General features: G+C 51.6%; 7 protein-coding genes across 7 annotated transcripts; 3 read left to right on the top strand and 4 right to left on the bottom strand.

Annotated features, from left to right (window-relative positions):
• Positions 1 to 1,919: 1,919 nt before the first annotated feature.
• PHATRDRAFT_2164 (predicted protein) lies at positions 1,920 to 3,392 on the top strand (the record flags this gene model as incomplete). Its single annotated transcript, XM_002185265.1, has 2 exons — positions 1,920 to 2,017; positions 2,069 to 3,392. Coding segments are annotated over 2 exons (1,422 nt in total), but the record flags the coding sequence as incomplete, so codon positions are not given.
• Positions 3,393 to 3,855: 463 nt separating this feature from the next.
• On the bottom strand, positions 3,856 to 4,170 carry PHATRDRAFT_16843 (predicted protein; the record flags this gene model as incomplete). Its single annotated transcript, XM_002185317.1, has 1 exon — positions 3,856 to 4,170. A coding segment is annotated over one exon (315 nt), but the record flags the coding sequence as incomplete, so codon positions are not given.
• An 812-nt stretch (positions 4,171 to 4,982) lies between these two features.
• PHATRDRAFT_50408 (predicted protein) lies at positions 4,983 to 6,489 on the bottom strand (the record flags this gene model as incomplete). The annotated part of the gene is made up of 1 exon (XM_002185318.1): positions 4,983 to 6,489. The coding sequence occupies exon 1, from the start codon at positions 6,156 to 6,158 to the stop codon at positions 4,983 to 4,985; it is 1,176 nt and encodes a 391-aa protein (XP_002185354.1). The 5' UTR covers positions 6,159 to 6,489.
• Positions 6,490 to 8,617: 2,128 nt separating this feature from the next.
• On the top strand, positions 8,618 to 9,721 carry PHATRDRAFT_16870 (predicted protein; the record flags this gene model as incomplete). The annotated part of the gene is made up of 1 exon (XM_002185266.1): positions 8,618 to 9,721. A coding segment is annotated over one exon (1,104 nt), but the record flags the coding sequence as incomplete, so codon positions are not given.
• Positions 9,722 to 9,918: 197 nt separating this feature from the next.
• PHATRDRAFT_41365 (predicted protein) lies at positions 9,919 to 11,880 on the bottom strand (the record flags this gene model as incomplete). The annotated part of the gene is made up of 1 exon (XM_002185319.1): positions 9,919 to 11,880. The coding sequence occupies one exon, from the start codon at positions 11,878 to 11,880 to the stop codon at positions 9,919 to 9,921; it is 1,962 nt and encodes a 653-aa protein (XP_002185355.1).
• Positions 11,881 to 15,984: 4,104 nt separating this feature from the next.
• On the bottom strand, positions 15,985 to 16,203 carry PHATRDRAFT_16904 (predicted protein; the record flags this gene model as incomplete). Its single annotated transcript, XM_002185320.1, has 1 exon — positions 15,985 to 16,203. A coding segment is annotated over one exon (219 nt), but the record flags the coding sequence as incomplete, so codon positions are not given.
• Positions 16,204 to 17,190: 987 nt separating this feature from the next.
• Positions 17,191 to 19,705, top strand: PHATRDRAFT_50411 (predicted protein; the record flags this gene model as incomplete). Its single annotated transcript, XM_002185267.1, has 3 exons — positions 17,191 to 17,235; positions 17,325 to 18,532; positions 18,651 to 19,705. The coding sequence occupies 3 exons, from the start codon at positions 17,191 to 17,193 to the stop codon at positions 18,667 to 18,669; spliced, it is 1,272 nt and encodes a 423-aa protein (XP_002185303.1). The 3' UTR covers positions 18,670 to 19,705.
• Positions 19,706 to 19,753: the final 48 nt, after the last annotated feature.

The raw sequence follows: 19,753 nt of genomic DNA on the forward strand, positions 1-19,753 counted from the left end.
CGATCGTGCCAACAGGCTGTACTTTTTCGCATCCAATACTTGATCCCAGTCCTCTTGTTCATCGTCGTTATTGCTGTCGGGCTGCTTTCCCTTTTGAAACGATGAACAAGTAGGACGGTCCTTACGAGATTGTTCGTCACCATAAGAACGCGGCGCCACCAATAGAAGCGGATCTGCTGATGCAGTTAATTTCGGCATGGCCTTTTGGTAAGAGAATGGCGCAGTCTCTGATGCTGGAGTCAATTGGGCGCCATCATGATCGGGTGACGATCTCTGAAAATTAGGATTCGATCGAGAGCTACTGTCGTCCGTACCGAAAGAACTGTGTCTGGTAGCTTTAGAATTGTACATGATTTTTATATGGATTCATGTGCAGACAGAGAACGAGAAGTTACAGTAAGGTCCGTACACGTTCGCCCCGAATGAGAGGTATCGAATGGTTGCTTATGAATCGGGCTGTGTCAAACAGCGAAAAAGCTTGGACCGATATTCTTTGTCGCTGCTTCCTTCGTTGTACGCAACTCCGTTAAATTCAGATCAAAAATGAAATAGCCGTGATCGTTACTGCTCAAACAGCTAGAGCAGCAGGACGGCTTTTCATGCGCCCGATTCTTTGCAACGAATAACAACGGGTGAGCTTCAAACAAGATCCGATACCTCTGGTTCCAGGATGTTTTTCGAAGATAGAGAAGAGGACTAGTGAGTGCATCAAGGTCTTCAATAGTTCACATCAGTTACTCTAACATGCCTACCTGCTTTTTGCCGCCACGAGAAGTTTTCTGTTAGCTGATTGCTTGTGTCGAAAGCAAGGGATGGTTGGTCACGGTGTCATGGTTCATGGTGAACTTGCTATATCTGCGATCAATAGGGGTAGGTTTCATGGCCTCGTGGTTCATGATGAACTTGCCGTAGTTGCTATCAATAGGGGTAGGTTTCATGGCCTCGTGCTGAGTGTGATAGTTGTAGATTGACGAACGATTTCGATAGGAAAATGTTTTGGGCGACGTGAACGCCAGCGGACTCGTTCGGGTGTCAAGAACAAACCCGAAAGTCCGGAAGACATCGTCACCATCTGCCGAACCTTTAGGAACTCGGTGCGTGGTGGGAAAAATTCTTGACACCTCTTCCAACGTGTTCTACATAATCCGGTCTTCATTGTCGCGTCATAGATTCGACTAATTACAAGTCCCGCATGAGTCAGATTGAAGGTTATAGATCGTTATAGATAAGACAAAAGGACGAAACCTTGACCGAAACATGACGTTTCCGCGAACTTTATCTTCAACCTGACGTGGCACTCTCTAACCGTTTGTTTGCCCATCGAGTTCCAATCGAGTCCTCACGCTCTAGTAGTAGAGCCGTTGCTACCCTCCTCGTCTCTCCTCGCTCACCTCCCGCGTCCGCGTTTCTTTCTTGAACTTGCGTGACAGTGCTACGGCACAGTACCACCATTCATCGCAAAGAACCGAGCGCGACGTACTCGACATCGTGTCAACAGGAAGAAAGAACTTTCACAGTGAATTAGAAGTCCAAAACTGACAAACTAACGAACAAGCAGCAGTATAGAGCCCACACAAAAAGTATCATTCGCATCGACCAAATCCGCAAGCAGTTTTTGGCATAGAAACCAGAATTGTTCGCATCCGCAAAGAATCTTCCTGCCTTTCTTTCTCTCGTTGCTCTCCTGCTTTACATTTCCCTGACAGCATTTCCGATGAAAGCACGAGCGGAACCACCCATTGACTGGACCGGTGTGGGTCTCGTCTTTCTCACGCCCGCCTTGGGAGGTATGTATGGCGCGAGAGAACCGCACAAACCACACACGTGGAAGGGTATCGTCTTGACGAGCAACTGAAGACTGTCCTTCTGGACTGCCAGAATCGATTCGCAACCGCCTACGACCTCCCGATCCACTCTCACGCCTTTTGCGCTTTGTCTCGATTGCGTTCAACTTTCCAGGACTGCTATATGGTTACGACATCGGAGCCATGAGTTTTGTTTTAGACATGTTAACGCCGTCTGATAGTGTATCAGGCGTGCATTCACATCACGGCACCGTCACAACAAGGCCCCACTTCTGGTGGGATGATTTCGCGTCTCGTCGCGTGGCCCAGGGTTTGACCATGGGAGCCGTTTCGGCGGGTGCCTTGCTGGGATCGCACATTGTGCTCTTTCACTTGGCCTCACATGTCGGACGTCGGACGGAACTCCGGGTAGCTGCTCTGTTATACATGATTGGGTCTTTGCTTTGTTACACCAGTGGTACGATGTTGGCGCAGCAAGATTATTGGGGCTGGTACAGTCTAGTACTCGGGCGGCTGGTTATTGGTACCGGTGTAGGCTTCGTCATGCACGGCGCACCTACGTACATGGCAGAAATGGCACCGTCAAGTATTCGCGGCGCTGTGGTGTCGGCCAAGGAAACGGTCATTGTTCTAGGTATTGTTTTGGGTTACCTGGTCGGTGATATGGTAGGGTCGCGGAACAACAATGGCAGTGGCGATTGGACACTCGTGTACTGGGTATCACTGGCTATTGGCACACCCATGCTTGTTCTGACGTTTGTCATCCCACGCTCCAAACGATGGCTGTTACTGCACGGGCACAAGGAGGAAGCTCGAGTATCTATGCAGTTTGTGTATAAGGGCAACATTAATACAGAGTTTGAAGAACTGGCCGCCAGTATTCAGGCCAACCGTATGTACAAACAGCATTCAACGGCCGTCGACCAAGGGGGGCTGTGCGGCTTGCTCGAGTCAAGATTGTTTTCGAAACCCATTCGGCCAGCTCTTCAAGCCGCAATGGGTCTGATTATACTGCAACAACTATCGGGGCAGCCGTCGCTCTTATCCTACGCGACTGTTCTGTTCCACGCCGCTGGTTGGGGCGGACACGCCTCCGTAATTACGGCAATGCTTATGCTGTGTGTCAGTATTACCACGGTACTGCTGGTGGACCGTCTCGGTCGCAAGCGCCTCTTACTGACGAGTATTACTGTACTTGGTATGGCGGCTTTCACGTTAAGCCATGTGTTTTGGAACTGGAAAAACGGTGCCGTTCATGAGCTGCAAAGTCTCGAAAAAACCGTCGTGTTGATTGCCATGTTCGTATACATTGGAGCGTACCAGATTGGCTTTGGACCTATAACGTGGTGCTTCGTATCCGAAGTCTTCCCGATGGACGTACGAGGACCCGCGACAGCCTTGGCAGTTGAACTTAACTATGCCGGCAACTTTGTGGTGCAGTTCTTCGTACCCCTGGTCCAGAACAAAATTGGTTGGGGACCGACCTTTCTGGTTTTTGGATGTTCTATGCTGACTGGATTTTACTTTGTTTGGAAAAAGATTCCGGAGACAGCCGGCCTGTCATTGGAAGAAATAGAAGCCCGGCTGCATCGAGACCACGACGACGAGGTTGCGGCGCAGCAACCGGAGCAAGACGTGTGTACTGTATTGGATTCCGTGTCAGACACGGAATCCAACGAAGGATCTCCGTTGATCGGTGGTAAGCGCCACCTCCATGATTATACTACCGCGGAATTGAGTGTATAGTTATTTGTGTTTTACACGTGCTCGAATGGCTACGTGAAATTTTGTTTGGGTTAGAGATTGAAGAGACAAATGTATACTAATATACTGTTTACGACTATAGTTTTGGAACTGTGTTGAGAGAGAGTGAGAGTATACCCTTGTCTAAAATGTGGTGTACAAGTTTTGGCGAGCCTCTCCACCTTGCTGTTTTCCTCCGCTGAAAGCATCGCAGACAGAGAACGAGATCGCTGCTGATCTGCAATCAAAGCCATTATGCTTTCGAATTGCGTGTAGGAGTAGCGTATGCGCGGCCCCATCCGTTGGTCTACTCTCGTGTTTGCCCACGAATTCTCCGTGCGAGCTGCATATCTTTGGGCATGATCGTTACCCGTTTGCCGTGCAAGGCACACAGATTGGTGTCTTCAAACAAAGACACCAAATGCGCTTCCGACGCTTCCTGTAGAGCGAGAATTGCTGTCCCCTGCCAACGATAGGCTTCTCGGCTCATTTCCATTTGAATTTCCCGCACCAGCCGTGCAAATGGCAAACGGCGAATCAAAAGATCGGTGCTCTTTTGGTACATTTTAATTTCCTTAAGGGCTTTTTGTCCAGGCCGCATGCGTCGTTTGCGTTTGGGAGCCGCCGCCGGTAAACGATTGCCTGCTTCGGTTAGACTCGAGCGAGTTCGTCCGATGATTTTGGAACCCGCTCGCCGGGTTTTTGTTTGCTTGTGGCGAACCATGACGAGACTTTGGCTATTCCGCTCTGCCCAACGAGCGCTCACTTTGCAGGAACGTAACGAGTCTGCACTAAAAGTTGGTAGGGACGAAACGTAGGCTTGTTGTATTTGCGCGAGCAGCGGTTGTGTCGGCAAGCCGTTGGCTGTTTTGTTATACCGACAGACCGCGCTTCGTGGTTACATGCCTGCATTTCCGTTGAAGATAGAAGACGGATAACAACTAGAAAAGCAATGTCCGCAATGACACCATTCTATTTCGTTGATTGTTTATGATGCATATTAACCCTGCCGCGCTTTCATTTTTTGATTACGTTGACCTTGTTGTCCGGGTTCCTTAATTATTAATTTTCTTATGTGTGAGTTTGATGCTTCCATTCCATTGACGCCGCGAGGTGGTGGTGGAATTAGTTCAAATTCTTTACGGCGATGACGAGTTGGGCCTATGCTGTTCTTTGCAGAAAGCCAAAGCCACCAACCCTACCTTGGGTACGACTTTGCTGGCGATCATTCCGAGCTTTACACCACACACACACACCCCTTCGCATGATTCTCTACACCCACACCATCCATCATCCTTCCTCTTCACAAAGGACCGTCGCAGCAGTTGAGTGTTGTTGGACACGCCTTTCTAGCGATACAATAAGCGGCTAATATCTATTCTAACGTATTGGAGTGTTTTTTGAATGCTGCCTCTAACGCAGAGCTTGCCTTCCTCACGTGGCGAGTGACTGTTTTGCCAAGGCCTCGAACGTCAAATCGTAAATGGGAAGTACGGCCGCGGCGACGGGCCCGGCCCGCAGAACGGTGACCGAAAATCCTCGATAAAAGGCTCGCCAGGACTGTTGTTCGCGATACAAGCGCTGCGCCCACTCCAGGGCGGACAGTGTTGGTTGGTCACGGACGTTTGCCTGCGCGTATACCCGACAGCGGACCATATCGAGTGGGAAGATAAAAGCCCAACAAAAAACGCCCGAGGCGGCGGCACTCGCCATGCGGGTGAACATGGTAGGCGACGCGGCCGTGTCCTCCGACTGCCAGTGCTGCATTCCGTATCGCTTCAGGCTTTCGTAACAGCAAAAGTAAACGCCACGTCCGAGTGTTTCACTCAATAAGTGGGGACCGAATCCAGCAAACATGCGGGACAATTGAAACTTCTGTACCCCGTTGCGGTTTGTGGCGACGTAGAAAGATCGTTGAAAGGCTTGACGGAACGACACTCCATGTACTTGTTGTTGTGTTTTCAGTATGAGCAAGGGAGATGTAAAGGTAGCGAGTACGGCGCCAGCCGTGGCGGCGGCGATCCCAACATGTGGAATGGGATCGTGGTGTAGGTAAGGTAGCAAAGGCATCGAATCTCGTTGTTCCTGTCGCTGATGAAGTAGTCGTCGCGTGGCATCGTAGGTAGCAAAGTTGACGGACTGAACGAGACCGACCGTGACGAGCGGACCGGAAACTCCCTTGTACAGTCTCCGGACACGGGCCCACGAGAAGAGCGGAGCGATACGAGTTTTGTCGTTGCCGATGTGTGCCAACGTACTCATGTTGCGTGCGGCGGAGTTTGGCGGAAGAGGACTGCCGTGGATGGCGGTACCTCGAGACGTCCCCGTAGCCGCAGCGTTGCCGTTTGCGTGCGTATTACTGGTAGCTTGGTAACTCTGGGTTTGCAACCAGACCTTGGCGGAATCCAGAGGATGTCCCACCAAGGTTCCGGACACCCCAGCAGCGTATCCGGCAAGTATGGAATGCGTGACAGATTGTGCCGTACACCGACTACTGTTCGTCGTGGTGTTGTTGCGACTGTGCATCTGCAGCGTGGTAGTAAGACGTCGACGCGGAGAGTCGTTGAGAGAGGGTGACGGCACTGCAACAGTCGATTCGGAAGGAATCATTGTTCCGCTAGTATTGCTGCTGTTGCTGTTGCTGTACTACCCCTAACTGTGAAATGCTTATTCTCATCAAGCTTGTGCAAAGCTAACAGTACGTATAGACTTGCGGGCGATCCTCCAATACATTGATGTAGCTAGCGGGTATGCATATGCTTGGGTGGTATCGTTTGGAAAGCAAAGCACGTTGGCGTTGGACAGATCTCATAGATCAAGCAAGACGCAGGATTGGCAAATCTCTTTCCACGAGATGCTCCCAAAGGTGGCGTGTTAAAGAGTAGCGTAGCGGACGAAGTATGGTGGAAGAATGGATGTGTATTGGATGACGAGATCGTGGTCCTGTGAGCCAACTGTAACGCGTTGTGCCGGAACACGTGAGGGAGAGGGCCGGAAGCGATCCGTCCGCGTCAGCAGCTTTTTACCGTTGCTACCTAGCTATTCCATTTGTAGGAGGTGACAGCAAAAGAATCGTGGTTAGAAGATCACCGACCGGACCTGGCAATCAACAACAACCATGCCAGACTTTCAGACGTATCCCAGACCAAGAAAACATGATATTAAACCACCATTTCGCTTATTCTGGCAACGATTTGTGATTGTATAGCTCAGTTGGTAGAGCATCGGATTCCAGCGCTATTGGTTCAGGCATGGAGCCTCCCGAAGGTCATCGGTTCAAGTCCGGTTACGATCACTTTTTGTTCTTGATCAAGATAGAATCTCGCAATCATGTGTGAACCCTGGCTAGCTGTCGGCAGGGTTACTGGGAGAGAGGAGTCGTGACTTGGACGAAGTTTGAGAATGTCTGACTGTCGCGGTTCCGTTGCCGAGCCGTTTCGAATTCTCGCGTCGGGAGGGGTTCCCCCGGCAAGGTTTGGACCAATCGCAAGCCGAGAATGCCTATCATTGTCCGTTGAATTAGAACCGGTCTATTCTGTATGGATACTTTTTTGGCCATACTCGAGCAGGTCTGGCGGATGCGGAAGTAGAGATTTGGGAGGGCCGTCGTATTCGCGAGTCGCATCACCGCTCACGCCGGTAGCGGAGGGGTTGCGTTCGAAACCCCTTCGCATTCTCGTGAACGACACACACTGCCGTGTGTGTGTATGTTTGGTTACGTATGCATGACCAAAGCCGGTGAGTGAAATCGTACGTAGTTGTCGTACCGAAGAATAGTACGACAAGGAAAAAACGAGGAAAACTCGCTGTAGAAACGAGAGACCGGCCCAATAATGAAAATATTGTGAGAGAGGTAACGATCCGTAATCTACACACACAAGAGTCATACACATACGTACGGTACCGAAATATACGCAAAAGGGGTAACTGGAACAACCGAAAGCACATATTTGGGTTCGAGAGTGCCTCTTTCGATTCGAAACCAAAAATCAAGGTCGTCCATTCGTCTCCATTCCCGTCACCGAACACTCTCCATTTCGACCATGACGGTGACTATCAGCAGTAGTATTAGTAGTAGTATTGGTAGTAGTACGACTGCCCCAACACTGGGAATGCAGGTGGATGCCCTTGTCCAACAAATGGATAACTTGAGCAGTACGCAGTTGTACGGATTGATTGTTGGTTTGACCATTCTCGTCTCCTTTGTGTTGCTCGGGTCTTCCGCGGACATTCCCGTTTCTCTTCGAGACACTACCAAAGAGACGTCGTCCTCCTCCTCCACACCCCGCAAGACAACCACGGTGTCGTCGTCGTCGAATCGGGGACCGGAGCCGCGCTGGCACATCTTTACTTACGTCAATTACGCCATTGTGGCGTGCTTTGTCGCCTCCGTTGCAGAATTTGGACGCAACGCTTCGGCGTACCTTGCTGCCGACGACAACGTCGTGCTATACTTTCTCGTCGCTTGGAGCGTCTTTTTGTGCTACTTTTTTGGTTTCTTTGGTGTCTCCTTTGTCCACGACGCGGACGCTGCGGTCGCGAGTCCCACACCAACCAAGCCCACGGTCCGGTACGTCCCTGCCTTGATCCATTCGGCCTTGTCTCGAGATATACATGTGTGTGCGTGTGTATACTTGTGCTATGCGTACTTGTGGTGTGTGCACATGCGTATACACCAGTACTTATACGTACCCGACCGAGTTTCCTTCGTTCGTTCCACCTCGTCCCGGCCCACTTTTCGTGTTCCGGTGACTCCGTCTCACCCTCCTTGCTTATTGGTTCGCAGCGACTCTATTTCCACCAAGACCAGCGCGTCCAACACTCTTTCCGCTCGGCATCCTCCCGCCCCGTCGGCACCCGTATGCAGTGATCCCTCCAGTTTCACACCAATCCATACCAGCAAGACCAACATTACGACACTAGATAACGCTGCCATCTGTCAACTGGTGCTCACCAATCAGATCAAGGACCACGAACTCGAAAAACGTCTCGACGCGCACCGCGCCGTGCAGGTCCGCCGTTTAGTCGTCGCCCACAAACTCGACACCTTGGAACACATCAACGCGCACGCTCTCGACAATCTGCCCTCGGAACCTTCCCTCGACTACACCCGCGTACACGGCGCCAATTGCGAAATCGTTGTGGGCTACGTACCCCTCCCGGTGGGACTCGTCGGTCCCCTCACGGTCAATGGCGAAACCGTATACGTGCCCATGGCCACCACCGAAGGATGTCTCGTGGCCTCCACGAACCGCGGTGCCAAGGCCATCACGGCCGGGGGTGGAGCGACCGCCGTCCTCCTCCGGGACGGTATTACTCGGGCGCCCTGCGTGCGCATGCCCTCGGCAGCGCAAGCCGCTCATCTCAAATTGTGGTGTGAAACGCCCCAACACTTTAGTACCCTTAAACGAGCCTTTGAAAGTACCACCTCGTTCGGGAAACTTCTCAAGTGCGCCCCCACAGTCGCTGGACGTAACGTGTATTTGCGCTTGACCTGCTTTTCTGGAGACGCCATGGGCATGAACATGGTTTCCAAGGGCAGTTTGGCCGTCATTGAAACCCTTCAACAAGAATTTCCGGAACTCGTCCTCGTCGCCTTGTCTGGCAACATGTGCACCGATAAGAAAGCCGCCGCTACCAACTGGCTGGAAGGACGAGGAAAATCGATCGTCGTGGAAGCGACCATTCCCAAGGACGTCGTCACAAACACCCTCAAGACTACGGTCCACAGCATGGTGCAAACCAATTTGCACAAGAATTTGATCGGTTCGGCCATGGCCGGAGCTTTGGGCGGATTTAACGCCCACGCCTCCAACATTGTTACCGCGGTCTTTTTGGCCACGGGACAGGACCCCGCGCAAAACGTGGAGTCCAGTAATTGCATTACCCTGTTGGAAGAAACGGAAGAAGGCGACTTGTGGATTTCCTGCACCATGCCCAGCATTGAGGTCGGTACGGTCGGTGGCGGAACTTCCTTACCCGCCCAAGCGGCCTGTTTGCAGGCCATGGGTGTCCGGGGCGGAGGCGCCACTCCCGGCGCCCACGCCCAAAAACTGGCACAAATCGTCGCGTCCGCTACTTTGGCCGGCGAACTTTCGCTGCTGGCCGCACTCGCCGCGAATACCCTCGTACAGGCCCACATGCAACACAACCGCAAACCCGCCGCCAAGTAAAAAAGGACAACAGACCTTTTGGCGTACGACTATACACCAGACGATAGTCGCCGTCTTGACACACTGCAAGTACCCGCACACGTACACTATACATTGGAAGATTGTTTTATGGAATTTAACATGTAACCAGATATCCTTAGCAAAAATGGATTAACGCAAAAATTCGAGTCCGCTGTACTTCCGTAGTTTGTACTTGGTCAACGTCCTTTCGTGAGACGCTTTAGTGGAATGATGGGCAACTTTATTAGATTGTGGGCGTCTTCGGGATTCTGCGACTTGGCCCAGCGCGGCACCAGATCAGAGGCCAACCATATTCGCTCTTCCAACGTAGTACTCCGCCCGTGGACTCGGTTGCGGTGCGGATACCGTCGGAATTTAACCACTACCTGGGCGTGCTCCAAGAAAGCCGTCGATAAACGTTTGGAAAATTCAAGGCGTTTCACAATTTCGTAATCGGAAAAGCCCTCATCCTGAACAGCGACGGTACTGAGGAGCTTTAAGAGCAAGCGCACGCCTAGCTTTTGGTCTTCCCACGATTCGGAATGCTCCAAAGGTAAAAGAATAAGAAACTGATTTAAGGTTGACTTGTAGGCCGTTTCAAAGTATCCCTTGGCGATGGCTACTTTCGTGGCACGAATGGCGATTTTGTCCCACTTGAAGGCGTCGGCCGTCCCGCGGAATGCGGAACGTGAGACTTGATCGAAAATGGCGATTTGAGCTATAATACCAAATGGGGATTCCCACTCTTCATCGTCCGTCACGTCCCAAGTTTCCGGATCAATACTCAACAGCAACGGCGACAAACGATGGACCATGTCATCATCCTGGTCTTCTCGTCTCCCAAAGCCCCAGCGCTTCATGTTCGTCCGCCAATTCTGCAAGTCTACCTCATCCCAGCCGGATTCGCTATCGCATCCGTAAAAAGCGTTCAAAATATCGGGAATATTGAGACTGGCAAACTGATTGTACCGTCGCAAGAGCGCGGAGTGACGGAGCCGTTCGAAGCCGGTCTTAGGTTCCTCAGGCAAAGCGCAAGTATTGTCGAGCGCAGTTTTAATATCACCAATCGATGTGACGCGGTAAAATAACACCTTGTCCTCCACCAAATGGTCGTGGGTGACGTGATGGATTAATCCAACATTAAGCATGTCATTTAGGATCACGAGTGCTTCGTTGCGCGAGTCGGCCAATTTTGTATCCAACACAGCCGTTACGGCTTGATTGCCTAAAAAGCAAGCCTCATATTTCTTGAGATTGTACCGTCGATCGGCAATGACCAAATGGGGCAGCAAAGCCTCCAGCGAATCGGAAATCTTGGCACCGGCCAAGTCTTCTGCGATCACGAAAGCCGACGAGCGATGTCCATGTTCCCGGACAGGTCTTAATTCCACATCCACATTTGTACCTTTCAGAGAAGTTTCCAGAGCAATTCGCAGAACACTTTCTTCCGTACCGTCAATTGCGGAGCGGTCGGTAGCAATAATCCTTTCAAGGGAGGCTTCCAGCTCGTTGCGACCCGGAAACGCATACAAGTGGGTGCCGTCCTGAAAACGAGTGGCGTCCTCGGACGAGACAGGGACTAATAGACCTGATCGCACCAAAAGATTGCATTTTTCAGTTGCCAAAGCGCTGTTTCCTGCCAGGCCCAAGTAGGTCAGAGTCTCGACTATTTCCGACCCTGGAACAACATAAGGGACAGTCGTTTCCACCTGCTCCTGTGGAGCGGGTTTGAGACGAGTATGAAGAATCAAGCCAATATCGGCCAATGCCTGTCCTTTCTCAGCATCGCTGGAGTTCAGTACCCGCTCATCTTGCCAGTAGCCAACTTCGTTGTCGGAACTATCTGCATGGCTGGCTATAGACGAAGATGCGAGGTTGAGCTGACGAGACGCTTGCGAAGACAAAATCTCGTCAAAGCAGCGGCGCAAGATCCAGGCTGCCTCTGAGAAGTTCAGATAAGGCGATGTAGCCTTGGCTTCTGCCTGGCGACACGCGTCCTTGAGACTGATCCCAGCGCGGCTTTGTACCACCAGAGGCGATTCGAGGGAGTGCTGGGCGGCCATGAGGTAGACTTCGTAGCATTCCTGCGTTTGCCCGTCGTTGTACAACGGTACACCTTCGCGGATGGTACGCCGGAGAAGCTGCGAGAGAGATTCCATGTCTCCAACTTGCTGGTACGGGAAATTCCGGAGAAAATAGAGATACCTAACAATAAAGTGGAGAAATCCGGAATGTGTGGTAGATGTTTCGTTCATTGATGATCTGCTCAAAATCAGTCGTGCGAAAAGGCAGAATGCGTCCGTCTATCGACTGCGCACATTTTATCCTAGGGAAATTGGTTGCAGTAGAATTTCTATCATAGTACGTGTCAATAGCCTTTCTCGGTTTTGATGATGTCAGTAGCGGTTGGTGCCACACTAACCTTCGAAACATGAGAACAGAACAGCGAGAGACTGACCGTGAAGGAAACTACCGGTATACTCATCATTGCTCGGGAACAATTTGACTTTCAACCCTAATTCAAAATAATCCTTGAAAAATCGAATAGAAAAGGCTGACTGTAAAGGGAGATATGATTGAAAACAAATGCTTACACTTACTGTTAGTTCACTCTATTCCTCAGGATACCCAGCATCGTTCCTTCCATGGTACACTTTTCCATTCCCACCATAACAATATTGACAGCATCTCGCCTACCAGTGGGGGGCTGGCTTCAGAATCTGCCTTGTTCGGTACCCGAGTTTGCGAGCGTCAAGGCGCCGGTGAAGTATGCTCTCGTCACATTTTGCTCGTTTCATATCCTCTATGTTCCCAATTGATTGTTTTAGAAATAGCAAAGAAGAGCATCTACTAATGCAATGGTTTGTCTCTGTTTATACATGTCCAGCTTCTTAACAGTAGTGTAGGGCTAGTCGACCAGACTCAGCGCAACTTTAGCTGCGAATAATGGCAGCTCAGCAATACAGGGAAACACGGAGCTTGCTTCTCGAATACATCAAGAGCTTAGACTTGAAATACTCTAGCTGCTTGAGCGCTACCTGGAAAAGAATTTCTTCAAGACGGTACCGTGCTGAAGTATTGATCTGGTACGAGCAAGAGTGACATGAATTGGTCATTGCAGCGATCCTCGCAATACTGAGTCTCAACATGGTCCACAGGGGCTTTGCTGTAGTTCACGCTGACAGCGGTTGAAGTGCTGCTGGTCACACGATTGTGATAGCACCCAAGCAAGCATGACAAGCCGGCCGAGATACGACCACCCAAGGTTCGCATACACCAGTGCATACCATCCCGGGAGATCGAGTTCAGGACGCATTTTTTTCTAGCATTGAAACTTTCTTGGAACAAGATTGGGCAATCGATGGGGGGTATTTACGTTTAATACCAGTCAGTCGCTCAAGTAGGAAATTTGGGTCGCTCGTGTTGAAGCCTGCAATCCCGGCGTGCCTCTCAATCACTTCATCTGTAAACCGGCCAAAATCCAATATCTGTATACGTTGCACCCCCAAGGTACCACGATGCGTTCCCTCTTGCAGGAATCTTAAGTGTATTTGTTGGTTGTAAGCGGCAGCAAAGTCCTGTACTAGTTTGTTTGCGCGAGTCCGTCCCAGCATATCTTCCGCTGATTTGATATTGTTTGAGAAGGGAGTATTGACAAATGTCACCGTTTCAGTATGGAATAGTTCCGAAGCCAGAGAAACAGTTTCAACCAATGAGTCGTTGGTTATCTGGTCCAGATCAATCCACCCATGCGGAATTCGGAAAATGAAACTGTCAAACGATCCCACTGTCTTAGCCGCGAGTTTTCCAGCGTTAGTCTTGTTCTGCGTCAAAGTGGGACTTATTGGAGCAACCGACGAGGGCTCCCATCGGAATTGTTGCAACTCGGTAGCATCACTCCGTACCCATCCACCTCCCGGGGAGTTTGGCAAAGTTTTGTTTTCTCTATCACGCCGCAGCATACCGGTTATTCTCCAGGATGCCACTAGGCCACCTCCGTGGGTCGGTCCTGAGGCTGCCAAGCCCTCAAAGTCGCCCCACGATATTCTAAGTACCTTTTTCGATGTCTTGGATATCCCCAAGGCTTCCTCGAGTACATTCGCCAACTGTATGGCAACGGAATCGCCCATAATGAGTATCCTTAAGTCGGTGGAAATAGTTGTGGCGAAGTCTAACAGCCCAGGAGATTGTTTCAGTTTGTCAGGCAGATCGTCACGTACACCGGGGTCTACATTGCAGGTGTACGAAACCTCGAACTTTCCCTGATAGAGGCTCATGTTGCGGTGGAGCTCAATATAAATTCGTCTAGCAGCAGTATGTTCATTTATTTCCTGATGCTGACTAAAAAGACCCAATTCGAAAAGTCCACCGATTCCATCACGACCGAAGTTTGTTTCTTCATCGACATTTTCAAAGAGCAAGTCGCCAAACATCAGGTGAAATCTGGAAAGCCAAAAGATGTTGAACGCGCTCAGCGACAGAATACCAGCAATGGCCAATGCACGGACGCTTGTCCCGTGTTTTTTGCAGAATGGCGTCGATTGGACCATCGATGCTGTCTTTCGTTGTTGGCATAGAATGAAATGAATATGATTCCAATCAGCAAGGCTCAACACTCAGTCTTCGAACTTCCAAAATCCTTACGATAGCTGCTTTATTCCAAAACCGAGCCTCGGACGGTTCCCTTTTTTGTCATCGGTATGGATTTTTACAGTAGATCTTGGCTTATCGTTATTATATTAGTCCGTGTGGCTCGCAAAACCAGAATTTCAAACGTGAATCGTGGCTGACAGCGAAACAATAAAAGGAAGGTTTTGAATGATCGAACCTGACCGTGAAGAAAATCAAAGTTAGGCTGTGCGACTTATAGTTAATTGTACGCGCGAAACGACTCTCATTTCATGGCGGCTTGCTTTCCAGGCCGTTTCCTGGAGCTATATTGACTGAGACAAACAGCACTGACTAAATTGGATGTTGACCATCAGTCCATAAAAGTTCATACCGATGGTCTCGCTGTACCATGGTAAGGCTCCAAATTGCTCGTTTATTTTTAAAAATACTAAGCAATCTACTCCGGGTTGAAAGGCAGAGGCTGGGTTGGTCCATAGCGGCCATGGTCCTGTTACTACACTGTGGCGGCCAACTCTTTTTTTTGTCCTTCTCGGTTTTCGAGCTTATCCATAGTTCGATTTAAGACTATGAATGCCTCACACAACAGCGCGAGTAATGTCCCTTGTTACTACGATTGTATGGCTTCCTTCGCAATACGGAATCGATGAAATCATGGCGTCTGTTGATCAAGACCATCAGAGTTAACAATGCCTCTGCTCATTGGACGTCTTTTGAGATACATCTTAGGGAGTCTTCTCAATAAAAAAATCTTTCTCTAATCCAGCGATTAGATGTTTGTGGCGGACTGGACTGACAACCGATGATGGACAGCAAACCCGTCCATGCGATATATTAACAGTCAATTAGTTGCAACTGACGTGAAAAAGATCAATAGGCTCGCTGCTGGTGAATCTGCAAATTCCCACTTGTCGATTGTGCCGTTTCTTGAAGATTCCGATACAAACAAAGTACTGTCCGTATTGCACTCACAGTCCGGTCGCTATATAGGACGACAAAGAGTTGCAATAGGTGCCGTGCCAGCAGACATGTATCCCGTGGCCCATTGCACGCATATTGTGGGCACACAAGTACGTACAAGTACGTGTGTGTATGTGTGTGTGTACATCCCTCTAGAGCAGTACACAGTCTTCGTTGGGTTGGGAGGCAAAGGCTGCGTTGGTCCGTTGTCGCCGTGATCCTTGTTGCGACGCGGCCTTTTCTCGTCGTTCGTCTCGCTTGCCGTACATGTCCTTCACAATCCGAGTAGTCTTTTTCAAATGTTCCTTGCCTTCGTGTGTGAGGGATTCTTCGTATTCCACGACTACCTTGGGCGGTCCCTGTGGCGCATACTTGGCGTAGGGATTAACGTGTTCGTGATCGTCCCCAAAGGTGAATCCCTTGCCGAGTGGGGATTGGTACCGCAAGGATTCTTCGAGTTCGGCACGTCGGAATGCCTGATCCACGGCTTCCCGCTGCATGCCGTCGCCGTAATGCATATCGTAATGTCGTTCGTGGTCCCATGTTTGGAAATTGGGCGGTGTGTAGGGGCGGTAGACTTTGCGATAGTCGGTGCGGGGCGGTGCCGACCGGAAGCCGTTGGTCGAGGAACCGCCGGTCGTATGGGGACCGTACCGACGTTCGTGCGCGTGTTCCCGATCGTAAGCGTGGCGTTGCGTGGTGTCGGACAAGACGGCGTAGGCTTCCGTGACTTTCTTGAATTCGACGGTTTTCAACAGGCGTTCCGCTTCCGGCACGTGCTTGAGTCGATCGGGATGGAGTTGAAGGACCAATCGACGGTAATTCGTTTTAATGTCCGCCATGGTAGCGTGTGGCGCCACCTGGAGAACCCGGTAAAAGTCGGCTTTGGCCATACTGCCGGCGGGGGGATGGGGTCGAGACAAAGTCAAACACTGTCACTGCGTACGTGTGTCAATGTCTGTTGTTGACTACCTATACGTGTGTGTGCGTCTACATGAACCCCAAGGTAAAGGGATTGTTCGATATTTTTAGAAACTGCTGCTGTCCGAATCACAATCGAACCACGAAAGAAGAGGGAAAAAGGAGCCGTATCGAAAGTCCCGCCATGGTCGATCGGTCGATCTCGCGAGAAAGTGGGAATGGCGGTTCCAACGTCGGCGCGATCGTCTACCGCATGTGCCCGTGTCCGTCTATCTGTTTGTCTGTCTGCGTCAATACCGACACGTACCGTACGAAGGTGAGGGGCACGTCCGACGCCAACACGACCTGTCCATCCACCCGGACGTGATTCGCTCCTTCGGCGACAATCGAGTGACTCACCGATGGTAGACTTTCCGGGTTTCTGGTCGTACCCGGAAATGGTTGAAGTACCGGTAAGTCGTTCGTGTTTCGCGATCCACCACGCTATACAGGTTGATGATTGTGATTGGTATCACTCGCCGTACTGTAAAGGTAGGGTAGATTGAGGCGGAAGGTTTCTTTCGTTCCTTCCTTCCTTTGTTTGTTTGTTTGTTTGCGATATCAATTCCCTCACGAGTGACGGTAGTACCATTGACGAAGAGTGATCTTGAGCCTACCTGGCAATACATTCATTGACATTGGAACGGGCAGCACGGCGTCTTCTGGCCACTGACACCGATCGATACCGACACGGACACTGATTCTACGTTCGTGGGAAGGGAGAAAGAATTATATACCGACAGTGGGCGCCATGTCAATCCGTGTGGTTGGGCGTCAAAGGCGACAACGAACGACACGTCCCACACCTTTAGTGGCACGAAACGTCGTGCTCTGGACACTGCTTTGGGCGAACACGTCGTCCCTGGGATCGTCTTTTGTTCCGTCGCGGATGGATTCGACCCTCACGGTGCGACCAACATATGTTCCCCGTCACGGCGTCCCTCTTCCTCCTCTTTTTTCGCACTGTAGCAGCAGTCGACGGACTGCTCGTCCAACGGCTGCTACTACCGTTACTTCTACTACTACTGCGACTTTGACGCACCGACACCGTCAGAGCCGTGTCGTGGATAGACCCACATCGGTATGCTTACACGCGACCCATCCAGTATCCGATAGTCTCGTCACATCCACCACCACCACTACCGCTCCCACCAACGGAAACCGCTCGCGTCCGTCACCAAACGCACCGGACACGATCGCTCGAACGATTGCGCGATTGGGACGACAAGGCAAGACGGACGCCGCGCTCGATCTCTGGGCATCGGTGGATCGTGCGCACGCCACCATTCGTCAACTCAACGCGGCCGTGGATGCCTGTGCCCGGGCCCGACCCGCACGGGTGACGCACGCGCTCGGACTCGTAGAAACGGCACGCACGTTAGCGGGACCGGTGCCGAACGTTTACACCTTTGGTGCCTTGATGAGTGTCTTGGCAAGGGCCGGAAAAGCCGAGCAAGCCGTCGCTTGGTTGGATACCATGCAAGATAAGTACGGCGTGACACCCAATCAAGTGGTTTATCACGCCGCCATTAGTGCCTGTAGCAAAGCCGATCCACCCCGGGTTGATATGGCCATGGATTTGTTGGAACGGGCCACCCGAACGGAAGGATTGACCCTCACCGTGGTGGGCTACAACGCCGCAGTTTCGGCCGCCGCTCGCGCCGGAGACGCCGATGTCGCTATCCGTTTGCTCCAGCGCATGGAGACGGAACCGGCTTTGCCCAAGCCGGACGCGGTCACCTACGGGACCGTCCTCAGTGCCTGCGCCAAGACTTTTCGCTGGAACGAACTACTCCACTACGCCGCGCGGATGCAGGAACGGGGCTTTGGTCTCGATACATTGGCCGCCACGTCTATGCTACACGCGTGTCAGGAGCTCGGATTGGCCGCCCAAGCCTTGCACGTCCTGGAACTGTGTAAACTAGACGTTACCTACCAACGGCGAACGGCGGGATGGTTGGTTGCCGGACGCAAGCAACCCTTGCACGGACCCGACGCGGTGGTTTACCGCTTGGTCATTACAGCATGTGCACGAGGTGGGGCTTGGCAAGACGCACTACGGGTTTTGCGAGAGTACATCGAAGTGCAACCGGAGAGAGCCACGTCCGAGGACGACGTGGCCGTGTACACGGCCGCCATGGGGGCTTTGGCGCACGCCGGGGAATGGAAGCAAGCGTTCTTTCTGTTGGAACAAATGAGGAAGCGAGCTATTGTCCCCAACGAGTCCACCTTTGTGGCTTTGTTGGCGGCCTGCGCCACGGCGTGTGGACACGCCACGGCGCATCGGGGGCACCCTACCGGAACCCCGCTATCCTCCGGCCCCGCCGACGGTATGCCACTGGCACAACGCAAAGCCTTGCAACTCTTGTCCGTTCTCAAGAATGATCCTACGGTCGTGAAGCCCAATATACAAGTATACAATGCCGCCATTCGCGTATGTGCCGAAGCAATGGACGTGGACCGAGCCTTTCGCATTGTGGAAATGCTACGCGACGAAATGGATTCGCCGCCTACAGAGCCGGTGGAGGAGGAGGGAAATGAGGGGGAAGCTCTGCGACCCAACGTGGTGACGTACGGAACTCTCATGACGGCGTGTGAACGCGTGGGCAACGTGCAAGCCGCCTCTCGCGTTTTCCAGCTACTCAAGGAGGATCACGTGCCCGCCAACGAAATAATTTACGGTGCCGCGATTTCTTGCGTCCGCAAAGCCGGGGAATCCGAGCGCGCTTTTTTGTTGTTGCGGAAAATGATCCGAGACGGACTGCAGCCAAACGTGGCGACTTTCAATACCGTCTTGACGGCCCAGACAGAAGCGAAACCGAATCAGTGCGCTCCAGCCATGGACAGGGCCCTGCAAGTATACCGAATGATGCGGCAGTCGGCGTCGAGTAGCGGCTACGACACGGCACCGACCCGTCAAACGTACAATATTTTGATTCGGGCCCTGGCGCAAGCCCAACAACCCCACCAAGCCGATTCGTTGCTGCGACAAATGCGAGTGGAAGGATTGGTCCCGGACGTGGATTTGTTCACCACCACGGTCACGGCGTACGAAAAGGCCGGTCAGCCCTTGCGTGCACTGAGACTCATGGAGTCTATGAGGGAAGAAGGGTACGATTTCTACGATGTACCCGTTTTGAACACGGCTTTTAAAAAGGCGATCAAGCTAGTGAATACGGTAGGGAGAGGCCTACAGCAGCAGTATGCTCCCAACGACGCAACAAAAGGACGGCAATGGTCTGATGCCGACGAGTTGTTTTTGGACGGTCCCTTGTCGCTTGCCAACAGCACCACGCAACCGGATGCCTTTTTCGGTAACGTGACAATTGCATAGCAGTAGTGAAACAGAGTTGCCTGGGTCGTCGCTTTGATGAATCATTCACGGGCTAGTGCAAGGTTATGGAGCCACTTGACAGATAGCCAATGTAAAACGATACAAAAATAGAGTTTATGGCGTACCCATCTTGTCCCCGTCATGATGGC

The sequence above is a fragment of the Phaeodactylum tricornutum genome, chromosome 29 (genome assembly GCF_000150955.2).
Source record: "Phaeodactylum tricornutum CCAP 1055/1 chromosome 29, whole genome shotgun sequence".
Lineage (NCBI taxonomy): Eukaryota > Bacillariophyta > Bacillariophyceae > Surirellales > Neidiaceae > Phaeodactylum > Phaeodactylum tricornutum.